Below are 12,400 nucleotides of genomic sequence, written 5' to 3' on the forward strand. Positions count from 1 at the left end.
GACGCCATTCTTTGCGGCCGTGCATTTAACCAGGAGAGGATTTCACCAGGAGAGTTCCCCAACTCTCGGCAATTCCTCATTTGCCCTTTCACGTCTGGTAGGTTCAAAATTATTCAGTTGCTGGCCTTCCCAGCTCTTCCTCATCCCAGTCAATCTCCATAGTCCTAGTACCAGGCTGAAGCTACTCTCCCCAACGGGATGTCATCACCGAATTAAATTAAAAAACCCGCTAATACCAAAAATGACCAAGAACTGGCCTTTAACACTATTTGGAGACATTTAAAAAAAATAATATGCATGTCTTGAGTGCTTTTTTTTACCCAGTGGTGGTTAACCTGCAACACGGGCTTTAAACAAGTTCTGAAAGGGGCGTGGTCTGTGTACATGGGGGTGGATAGAGTATAGGGAGCACCTCAATGTCACATGCAGACCACACATTCTAAGTTTCACGTAAATCTGAATAACCTTTACCAAGATACAACTGTTCCTGTTTCAACTGCATCCTACAGGAAGTTGGTCCTCTATAACTTGTGAGTTGTGTTAGCTATTAAAACTCTTTTGAAAGCTTTTTGTCACGAGGTTCTAACGGCCGATTCACTCAAGATTTGGCATGGATGCCCACGCCCCTATGGGGAACAACTGTGTCATGTTTGGTGGCAATTGGAATAAATCTTGGCCAGATACACACCTTCCTCTTTCAACAGCTGCCGATAGGAAGTTGCTTCTCTATAAGTTGCACATTTTTCAGTCAAAATTCTTTGGATGGCTTTTCGTCATGAGTGTCAACAGATACTACCTGCAAAGATTCAAGAAGATCGCAATCACTTTTTAATCAATAGGCTACCGCTAACATGTAAATAGAATACGGCTAACATGTTAATAGGCTAACGCTAACATGTTAATAGGTGACTGCTAACATGTTAATAGGCTAACGCTAACATGTTAATAGGCTAACGCTAACATGTTAATAGGCGACTGCTAACATATTAATAGGCTACCGATAACATGTTAATAGGCTAACGCTAACATGTTAATAGGCGACTGCTAACATGTTAATAGGCTACCGCTTACATGTTAATACGCTACCGCTAACATGTTAATAGGCTAACGCTAACATGTTAATAGGCGACTGCTAACATGTTAATAGGCTACCGCTAACATGTTAATAGGCTAACGCTAACATGTTAATAGGCGACTGCTAACATGTTAATAGGCTACCGCTTACATGTTAATAGGCTAACGCTAACATGTTAATAGGCGACTGCTAACATGTTAATAGGCGACTGCTAACATGTTAATAGGCTACCGCTTACATGTTAATAGGCTACCGCTAACATGTTAATAGGCTAACGCTAACATGTTAATAGCCTACGGCTAACATGTTAATAGGCTAACGCTAACATGTTAATAGGCGACTGCTAACATGTTAATAGGCTACCGCTAACATGTTAATAGGCTACCGCTAACATGTTAATAGCCTACGGCTAACATGTTAATAGGCTACCGCTAACATGTTAATAGCCTACTGATGATAATGAGCCAACTGACCGTCACTCTGCATTGGGAGTACTCCTAATTTAGCTACTTTTGCACTTTCCTGGCACCTCTCCAGTGACAGACCAAGGAGTGTGGAGTGGTAGCTGGAGAGGTGCCAGTTCAAATCCTGGGCACTACCAAGGTGCCCCTTGAGCAAGGCACCAAACCCCCAACTGCTCGTGGCGCCTATCCATGGGCTGCGCACCCCACTCATTCTAATATCTCTATATCTCTTCATTTGTGCATGTAGGTTATTTGCATGTGTGTGTATCCCGGGCGTGTGTGTACTGTTAACTACAATCGATTGAAAAAAAAAAGTCTCCTTGTGGGATTTGATAAAGTTCTTCTTCTTCTTCTTCTTCTTCACTTTTACTTTTTCTTAATGCGGGGCTTAAACTTGTAACAGTAGGCTATTTTTATACAGTGGTACGCAAAAACATACATTTGATGACAATTATAAAACATAGCTCACAGCACAATAGAAATTGTTCCCAGGGGACATTAAATAGTGATGCACACGTCTATCAGTCAGTGGCTTATTTCACTGGGATCGCAATGCTTCAGATTATAGATAATTGCTGTTAACCTAACTAGTATCCGTCAACTTTAACTTTATTAAAAGTCTCTACTGTCTGGGGAACTTAACCTGTCTTTGTGTGGCGCCCCCTGGTGGCCGCAGGTCATAGGAACAACCTTCACTAGCTTCATCATGACCACTGATGGTCAGTTGTGTTATTTTGAACAGACCGTGTGGCAGTTATTTCATGTTAAACACAAACTTTTATCTGAATGGAAACGTTATTTATTACCGTGTATGTTTGAACTCCCTCATGCGTTTTCCCCAAGGCTGACAGATTACCAAAAGTTAAAGTGTCCAAAATGAAATACAAACTTCCGTTAATTAATACCCTGTAACATAGTATCTGCATTTAATATAATTTAATACCTTTAACTATTATTTTAAAGCTTCTGAACAAGATTACACATCTTACTTATTCAGATTTGATTAGTGTGATAAATAGTGTGGAACCAAAGTATCAGGCAAAGTTAAAACAGAGTCGGCCAATTCTGCTTAATCTTCTATACTGAAATGTATAAACAAGTATTTTGTGTATATTAATTTACAGACAAAATATCAGCGTTCTTATAATAGATATTTAGTGTTATTTTAACGTTTGACCTTTCTGACAAAATCCAGGATTAAACTAATTCTGAAAACTGATTTTATTCTCATTACTTGTTTACGATTTATCAGTTATCTACAATTTTTTAATAAAAACACAAAACATACCCCAATTTCATCTTTTTAGTTGTGAATATGTGGACATTTTCTTTGTCCAATGTCATTATTTTGGGGTTTTCGGGACAGTTGGTTAGACAAAACAAGACATTTACAGATGTCGTCTTCGGCTTCTGCAATTTCATGGCAGATACATTAATAATTACTAATACTGCTGTTAATATTATAGTTGTTGTTGCTGTGTTCTGAATCACCAGTCCAGTAGTTTGTCAGGATATAATGTAAAACATATTTTGTTCTTTATATTCTTTATTTACCACTCTCTTCCCTGTACCCAAACTCTCAGAGCAACAATGTACACAAAAATAAAATTCTCTCTTACAATGAAAACACAAAACCAGTGCAGAATGCCAGTGGTCACCATTAAGTCCAGAACTACATTCAGAGATTCTTCCTAAACACAAAGAAAACGTACAGCGGGTTACGACACCATCATACGTGACGGAGAGCAGATCTCTCCACCGTCAGTCCATCAATCCACTTTCTTTCTTTAAATCAGTCCAGAAACACGCGACAGTATGCTGTAGTGATTCTTAAAGACAGGAAATAAGACAATTACTTTGTAGGAGCCGGATTTTAAGTCTTTCTCAGATCCTCAAACACAACGCAGAGTACTGTAGGATGAAGTGGATGAAGTGGTTAGGTGCCTAAAAGCAAGGCATTTCTGGTTGATAGTGTAATAACACGACATAAACAAATTTCACGGTCTTGTGATCTTTCTTTTCTAAACGTGGGTTATTGCAAATAAAAAGTCATAACCCACCTATTTAGTGCTTTGGTGGAGAGACGAGATCTAATCAGCGTCCTGTGATTTAGTGTTTCTGTGTATTTTGGGTGAATGAGACAGAAAAATCACACATTACATCGACAGAAGGCAGCAGCAGCAGACAGTGACAAGGGCCTGCCCTAAGGAAAAAAATCAGCTGACGGGGAAGAGAAAAAGTATTTACATCAACTGTATACAACTTAATTTATAAATACATTAAGTATAAATTAGAAAAATAAAAACAAACACCTACTGTAGTTCAATCAGCTACTGCTACTCTCATTTTTAAAATGCCAGTCTGATTATTAATCCTCTTTATATTTGGTGAAAGATAAAAAATTAAAAATCAAGAAGGCACAGCAATGAATAATTAGAGCAATTTATCCCTGCAAAGTTCTATGAGTCACAAGACTAAAACCCCATTGCAACAGACATTAAAATATAAATTAAGACATTTTTTTAACCAGTAAATGTAAATTCCAACAACAAACATTCCCACACTCAAACAGCATCTACACTAGCATCACCAGTTACAATTTTCTTAAATAAATTAAGTCTTTAAGGGGAGTTTGCGATGTCATCAAAAAAAGAGCACCCTGATTTTATTCCTGCGTTCTGTTACCCAGGCAGCAAAACCTCGTACAGTGTACCTTTCACACGTAGAAAAAGCAACATTTTGGGAAAACGCGCTTATTTGCTCTCTTGCCGAGAGTAGCCAAGGAGATCAACACCACGCTGGGTTACCTTAGCATGAAGACTGGAAGCAGGGGGGGGGGGGGGGGGGGGGGGGGGGGGGGGAGGACAACTAGCCTGGCTCGGCCTCTGACTCGCTGCAGCTGCTCTACGTATTCACCTAAAACCCGAGAGTGGTATCGATCCAACTCTCGGCAAGAAAGCACATAAACACCCAGAATGCCTAACCATTCTTTTAATTTGTAGTGTGCACTTATCGTCTCGATATCGAAGTCTGTTAACGTGCTGCAGAGTGTTCTGACTGCTCCAACAAACAGACTTTCCTATGTTTGAACGCTGTACCGATGCATTCCCCTTCTCTCACGCACCAGCGCCCTCGCTATGTACACGGAGCTCAGCTGGACTCGGACGCTACACGTAGACCAGGTCTCGGCCCTGCGTTGCTGAGCTCCCGGCTGCCTCCTGCCCCGGGCCCTCCGAGTCCGCCTCGTCCTCGTTATAACCCTCGTACTCGATGGGTTTGGGGCAGCTGTACGGGTGGCCGTTGTCGTCGAAGAAGCGGCGGAAGGTGAACTCGTAGAAGGCATGCGCGGGGTGTTTGCCGTTGCGGAACCAGCCGTTGAGGGTGTCGTTGAGGTCGCCCTCGCCGCCGCTGCTCCACAGTTTATCCGGGTCCACGGGGTCAAAGTTGGAGGTGTCTGTGGAGTGGGCGATGGTGGGGACGTACGGCGCCATCTGCTGCCGCAGGTCGCTGGAGAAGTCGATGGTCTTGAAGAACGGGTGAGCTTTGATTTCATCGGTACCGTTCTTGCCGAGGCGGTCCTCGGGGCTGCGGCACAATTTAACGATGAGATCCGACGCCTCGGGGCTGAGCTTGGCAGGCGGAGGAATGTGCAGCATGCTCTTCCAGTTTATCACCTGGTGTTCAACAGCGGAGACAGACAATAATCAACTATAACGTCTCGGTGCATTACATTCCTCTGCAGGTGCTTCACATACCTTCATTTGTGTCTCCAGGGGTGTGGTTGCTAGGAAGGGAGGCTGTCCAACAACCATTTCATACAGGATGACACCGACACTCCACCAATCACAGAGCTGGGTGTATCCTGGAGGAGATCCATTTTTCATCAACAACACTTCAATAACATCTCTCCATTTTGTTAAGAAGTTTTTTATGGTCACACAGAATGATACAAACTCTGGAGAGAGACAAGCAGTTAATCCCACAGTACACAGGCTAGCTGTCAGAGCTGAACAGATTACATCGATTGATTATTAGTTGTCAACATAAAATTATTGCCAACTACTTTTCATAATTGATTTGAAGAATAATAAAAACTAAAACTCTCTGATTCCAGCATCTTAAATGTGAATATTTTCTAGTTTCCTCACACCTCTGTGACAGTTAAGGACATCGTCTTGGGCTTTGGGAAAAAAACTAAACGACATTTTATAGACCAAACAACTAAAAGATTAATGGAGAAACCGGTTGTCAGTCGCAGCCGTTGCTGTGAGCCTTTGTACCTGTGCGCAGCAGCACTTCTGGGGCGATGTAGTTAGGCGTCCCCACCAGTGAATGGGCCAAACAGCGCTGGTGCTGCCGGGCCTTCCTCCTCTCCAGAGGCTTCAGGCGGTCTGTACAGCGGCAGTTGGTCGGGTCTTCCCATTCCTTACTGAAGTCCATGCTGTCCTGCCTCACATGGTCACCTGGACACAAAGCACAACGCTTAATCACCTCATTATGCTGATCAACAGTGTAAGTTTTTTTTTTTGATTGAATAAAAATAGCAAGGGTTATTTAGCAGGTATACATTTAAAAATACCAGGTTCAAATAATTTGATATGGTCCTTACATTAAGCATTTTCATGATTTCCAAAATATTCACTGAATGACTTGTTCCTGCGTATGGTGAAGAATTTAAATTCTTGAAAGCTAGCTTTTCTGGACTGAAACTGCCAAATAGGCCTGCATGATTTTGGGGAAAAATATGAATCATGATTTTTAAGCTTAGAATTGTTATCACGATTCTCTGCCACGATTATTTTTTTGACCATGACAAAACAAAAAAATGGCATTAATAAAAACTGATTTTTTTTTGGCACCTATAGCACATCACTACAAGCTTGTTAAAACCTATTTTATATTGTCTATGTTTAAAACTCACAGAAGAAAGCGTTTGTGATGCAGTCGGCTCGTAAAACTAAATGACAAAGTTGTTCAAAAATCTTTATTTATAGTTATAATTCTTTTAATCAGTTATTTAAAAATTAAAATTGTGAACAGGGAGAATTGAGATAGCGACTTTATAACGATTAATCATGCAGGCCTACTGCCAAAAGTCAAATATCTAATTATTTTTAATTCTAAAAGTTAGGCAGCAGAGAAATGTATTGTTGGCAGGTTGAGCTCCAAATTACATAACACAGGACAGTTTTTCTGTTATAAAAGAGAAATCCAGAACATTAAATTGATGGGTATATATAGATATTTTTAGCAAAATCTTCCCAAACAAGTTGCTGGTTATTAGTCTTCTATGGTACATTTAATATTTGTTGAACTGACAAAACAAGTATTTTGAAGACATCATCTTGAGCTCTGGGAAATTGTGAGGTACTAGATTTAACCTTTTTCTGACATTCTATACTACTAAAGAAAACAAGTGGCCATTTTGTAGTTTTATTTTTTAACCAAATGAAAGTAATATGGTTGAAATGAACTTCAACCCAGGCCATTTTTGTAAATTGGTGGGTGAATTCATTTAATTTAATTACATTACATTTTGAATGAATAGTTCAGATAATAAAAAAGTGATACCGACCACTCTGGTAATACTTGGAGTCATGCGTCCAGCGGAAGCCAGTGCACAGGCCAAAGTCAGTGAGTTTTATATGTCCGTCTCGGTCTATAAGGATGTTATCAGGCTTGATGTCTCGGTGGATGAAGCCCATCTTGTGGACACTCTCCACGGCACACGTGAGCTCGGCAATGTAGAACTGGGCCAGCTCTTCTTTGAAGATGCCGAGTCGGATGAGAAGACTCATCATGTCCCCTCCAGGAATGTACTCCATGACAAAGTACAGGTTGTCCCTGTCTTGGAAAGAGTAGTAAAGACGCACCACCCACTCGTTGTCTGCCTCAGCCAGGATGTCTCTCTCAGCCTTGACGTGGGCCACCTGGTTTCTCAGCAGCACGTCCTTCTTACGGAGCGTTTTCATGGCGTACAGCGCTCCCGTGTCTTCTTTTCTGGCCAAGCACACCTCACCGAATGCTCCGATGCCGAGGGTCTTGATTCGTTTGAACATGGCTTTATCCATCTTGGCTCGCTTTAGCCGGATGTAGTTGGACTCTTTCTGGCAGAGCATCATACGCATCTGCTCTTGAGCTTCTGAAGACAAACCCACCTGAGCACAGGACAGAGTCAACAGTGATTTAATGACCAACAACATCTCTAAATTGTCATAGTACTGGTTAATTGGCTGAAAACACTAAAAGGAAACCAGTGCAAAATTCAAATGATTTTTTGTGCAAATGTATTGTCCTTCTTTTCACATGTTAATCATCACTTTAGTACAAACCAAAGACACACAAGCTGTGACATGATGAGTGATATGGAGTACCATGCATTTCCTTTAGCCACTCGGGCCAACATGCTGCATGTAAATTAAAATACCAAGACCAGTCTCAACAACAGCTTACTTGAATAACTGATGTGTGTGGACTATTCTGTGTCACAGGACAGCAGAGATACCTTTACCTTTTTAGATCAGCTGTCAGTGACAGCAAGGAGAGAAAAGAAGAGAAAGAACAGCTAAGAAAAATAGAACAGCATAAAAAAACACCCATAATACAGTGATGATAGTAGGAATAACAGTTTGGAAAGAGTGAAAGGTAAGGTTCCTTTAAAATACAACGTGAAATAGATTTTATAACTACAGTCAATTCATTAACTAAATTTAAGCTGCGACTAAGGTTGTTTAATCTTACCCTTTGCATCTCACTTTCCAACTGCTTCCTCCTCCGAATCCTCATCTGATGGTTCTTTAGGATATTCTCCACATGTTGCTCCATGAAGAACTTGAAGGCCTGGGGTGAGTACAGTGCGACCCTCCCGGACTCCCCTCTCGGCTCTTCGTCTTTCTTGTTGCGGCGGACAGGAACAGGGGATGTTGTGATTTGCTTCTTCTCCTTCTCCGTCGCTGCGGTGCTTTCGGGGCTTTCCGTGGTCTTGTCTCGGGAGCTGTCGCCTCCACTGCTCTCGTCTTCAGCGGGCTGCTCTCTGCCTGTGCCGAGCTTATTGGCCCCTGGATCGTAGGCAGGGGGGCAGGGTGCAGTCTGCTGCTGGAGGAGATGTTTAGGATAGGGCGGAGGGGGGCCCTGGTAGCTGGGAGCTTCTGCTACGACAGGGATCTGAGATACAGGGGCGGGGGGTTCTGGGTAAGCAGGTGCAGTTGTAGGCGGTGGAGGCTGCTGCATCCATGGAGGGTGTGTAGGAGCGACAGCGGTGTGTAACTCAGGTTTCTGGACACGCATGCTTTTGACTGGCTGCAGGATGGGAGCCTGGGTGATGGCAGTGACCGTGGTGGCAGACGGCTGGGAGCTGGATGGGTGGGACGGTCTGCTGTTCAGCGGGTGGTTGTTGAAGGAATTGGAGCGGACCAGCATGTTGTGCTGCCACGACGGTGACAGATCCTGGTTGCTGCTATTGCCAGAGGAAGACTGGGGCTGGTTGGGGTTCAGAGGAGCCTGGGACCAGGACTGAGGAGGTCCTATGTTATACATGTCAAGGTTAAGACTGTTCCGGTTAGGAACCATCATGGACTGAGGGATGTTTCCACCGTTGACGTAAGAGGGAGAGGATGAAGGTCCTCCCGACTGCATCTGCTGGTCAGTGGGACTGTGACGGCTGCTCTGGTTAACCGGGTATGGGGGGGGAGGCTGTCTGCTACCCCCAGCCATGTAGTCTGGCTGAGGAGAGCCATTCTGAGACCAGCTGGAGGGAAAGGTGAACTTATTCCCCCCAGAGCTCTGCATTATGATGGGCTGGTGGCCCACAGGGACTGGGCTGATCCCACGCTGATTCTGAGGTGCCGATGATTGGTAACCATCAGGCCAGGCCCCCTGGGGTACCGGAGAGATGCGGGGCACAAGGTAATCCATGTTGCCAGGGTAGCGTGGGTTGCTGTCCCGGGATGATGCAGGAGGCATGCCACCACGGTTTGGTGGAGGTGTGACACTGCGCACCTGAGGTGGCAGTGGAGGATTGACTCTCTGGCTGTTAGCAAGGTGACCCTGCTGGAAGGCAGGTGGTGGTCCGGGGCTGTCTGAGCGGTACATCATCCCATCCACCATGAGAGGACCGTGTCGAGGCGCCAAAGACTCCTTGGAGCCTTTCCAGCTTGGCCTCCTCAGCACAGCCTGCTGGGTATGAGCTCCTATGGGCACAAAAAATAGCAAAAATGCAAGACCATTACTTGTAGCACTGCTTCCTCATAGCTAAAATAAATTAAACCAACGTCCATCCAAAACTAAAATAAACAGGTTTATGTCTGTAGGTCTATAAAATATGCAAAATCTCACATATGCATTCACACATGTGTGCTCTCTCTTGCCCCAGAGCCACGTTTCCAGGACTCAGATATTAACTTGGTATGTACAATGTTATTAAATCCAATCAGAATAATATCTAAAAGTTGAAGACCCAAGCTGTGTAACATGACTTGTTGTAAGACATAATGAATCACTATTTTGTTTTTTAACAAATAAACTCAAAAAATGTGATTGCCAGCATACTGTAATCCATGTCTTTCCTAAGCTGTACCATTACTGTCATTATGAATGAAAATCAAAACCCTCATTTTCAACTTCTTCCATTACGTGACGCAGTGACTCATTCTGTTTGTCAGCACATGTTGTCATTTCTTTAAGCAAATCTTGCAAACAATATCAAGGTTGAATGAACAAGCCGGGATGGAAAATAAAAGAGCATTTAGTCCCGGTGGACAGTTTCGTACCTGGGGCTTTCAGACCTGTGGTGTTGGGGTTGGCCATCTGGTCCCTCATGGAGTCCTGATAGCTCACCTTACCTGTGAAGTCTATAACTGCCCCCATACTCCTGTTGCTCTATTTAAAAGGCAAAAAGTACTATTAACATTTAGAGCAATCAACGGATTACAAAATGCAAATAAACTGTAAATACATTAAATACAGAATGTATTATTTTGCAGAACATCAAGCATCAACCAACAGTCCAATGAACCCAAAGACATTTAGTTTACAATCATATATCTGACAAAAGCAACAAATCCTCATTTGGAGAAGATGTAATCAGAGAATGTGTGGATATTTTAAAACTTTACAAAATGTTTTTAGTTACTTGTTACAACTGAAGATACTGCACAACATACTGGCCTTCATACCTGACTGCATGCACTAGTTTAAAACAGTGGGAACTGTCAACTGAGAAACTACTCTTGTAGGTTGCCCTTCCACTTTGCATACTTTTCATTTTTCAAATGATTCTCCGGTAAGCAAAGTGCACCAAGTCATTATTCTAGATTGCAGAGTTATGTTTAGAATGAAATTCCTCCACAATCCTTCACAAAAACCTGTCTGACAAAACACAAAAACCATCTTCTTCTTCTCCTCACCTCCTCAAATCCAGTACAGGGGGATTCCAACGACGTGTGTTTGTTCACCTCAGGGCCGGAAGTACTGGGCTCGTTGGCAAAAGGCATCAGGGATTTGCGGATCTCCTGTAAGGTCTTGTGGTGGGGGTTTTTGGGGTTGCTGCTGCGGCCCTGTTGCCTTGGGTCTTCAGGAAGCATTTTTCCAGCTCCTCCAATCTCCACTTTAGGGGGGTCTGAGGGTTTGGACAAGTTGCGCAGGCTGTTGCGTATTTCCTGCAGCATGTGCTGGCTGTTGCCGCTGTAGTTGCTGGCGGGGAACGTTTTGGGTCTCATCTGTCTGTATCCTTCGGGTTTCTCCCCTCCTCTCTTCATGTAAGAGCATGTATGATGACGATGAAGGGGATGAAGAGGATGTCGCTCTGTCCAGGGTTGCAACAAAGGGTGGCAGAGATCTCTGATGTCTGACCTCACATCTGCACGCTGTTTGCAGGAATGTACAATGTGAGATGAGCAGTCATCCAGAGCACATGTCATGTTACCGAACAGGTTAGGCAAACGAGATGTGTGTACTATGGTAGCAACAAATGCCATCAGATAAGAATAGTTATGTGAAGATTGTTATGAAGCAGACTGTCAATTCTGGGAGTTCATCTGAACCTAAAGCTGAAACAGTTTTGTTTCGGTGCTGTACCATTTCACTTTAAGCTAAATTCGTTGTTCAAAACCTGAAAGTTAGAAAAAAACTATTCCTTCACATTCTTCTTCTCCACAACTTGTTTTTTTTGCAATTGTCTTGTTGTGTTGATTCTTATAGTGTAATGTTATTTTTGCTATTAATGCTTATATTTATATATTTTGTCTTTTGACATAAAGCGGTTTGAGGTTACGGGTAACTAAAAGTACTTTATAAATAACATTGCCACTACAAAACAAGAGGCTTGTTAGCGTCGTTAGCAGCCCAGGCTAACAGAGCGCTACTTCAACGCTAACGTTAGTTCTCTTGCGTCCAGGACTGTAAAATTAAATGCTAAGCTATGTTGTTCGGCACATTCACCTAAACTATCCAAACACAAAAATACCCACGAGCTGCTAACAGGTGTTTTCACAATTTCAATTAGCATATAAACTAACGGCGCAGCAGTTTGTCCGCGGCCTGTGTGTTGAAGGCATCCATTTGCTGCTAGCGTTGATTCAACAACAGGTTGCGAACTAGCTGCTAGCTCGGAGCACAACACTCAGTGTCTGACTACTTACCAGGGTCTGCAGCTGCCCTCCGCTCAACAATTGTCCTATTTTGACCACACACGGTTCTCCTTGACTTTTCACGGCAACAAGGACGCGATTTTAACTTAAAATGTCCTTGTGGTGCCGAGCTGGCTCGCTCCGAGTCGTGTTGAATTCCTGGGATGTCTGAATGACAAGTACAACCATACAACAGCAGGCAACAAGTTGGACGAAGAAGAAATGAAACTCACTTC

General features: G+C 43.1%; 1 protein-coding gene across 3 annotated transcripts; it reads right to left on the reverse strand.

The window, feature by feature from the left end:
* Positions 1–3,067: 3,067 nt before the first annotated feature.
* On the reverse strand, positions 3,068–12,392 carry lats1 (large tumor suppressor kinase 1). Of its 3 annotated transcripts, XM_032543091.1 has the most exons (8): positions 12,177–12,392; positions 10,944–11,402; positions 10,308–10,416; positions 8,281–9,728; positions 7,115–7,697; positions 5,820–6,002; positions 5,295–5,401; positions 3,068–5,213 (listed from the first exon to the last, which is right to left on the reverse strand). In XM_032543091.1, exons 2-8 carry the CDS (start codon positions 11,292–11,294, stop codon positions 4,707–4,709), a joined length of 3,288 nt encoding a protein of 1,095 aa, XP_032398982.1. In that variant the 5' UTR covers positions 11,295–11,402; positions 12,177–12,392; the 3' UTR covers positions 3,068–4,706. The 3 variants fall into 3 exon arrangements, 2 of the variants coding, with proteins under 2 accessions (XP_032398982.1, XP_032398983.1); XM_032543092.1 differs by lacking the exons at positions 3,068–5,213; positions 5,295–5,401; positions 5,820–6,002 and adding an exon at positions 8,051–8,063 and having other exon boundaries at positions 7,454–7,697; XR_004336207.1 differs by lacking the exons at positions 3,068–5,213; positions 5,295–5,401; positions 5,820–6,002 and adding an exon at positions 7,993–8,063 and having other exon boundaries at positions 7,523–7,697.
* Positions 12,393–12,400: the final 8 nt, after the last annotated feature.

The sequence above is a fragment of the Etheostoma spectabile genome, chromosome 18 (genome assembly GCF_008692095.1).
Source record: "Etheostoma spectabile isolate EspeVRDwgs_2016 chromosome 18, UIUC_Espe_1.0, whole genome shotgun sequence".
Taxonomy (NCBI): domain Eukaryota; kingdom Metazoa; phylum Chordata; class Actinopteri; order Perciformes; family Percidae; genus Etheostoma; species Etheostoma spectabile.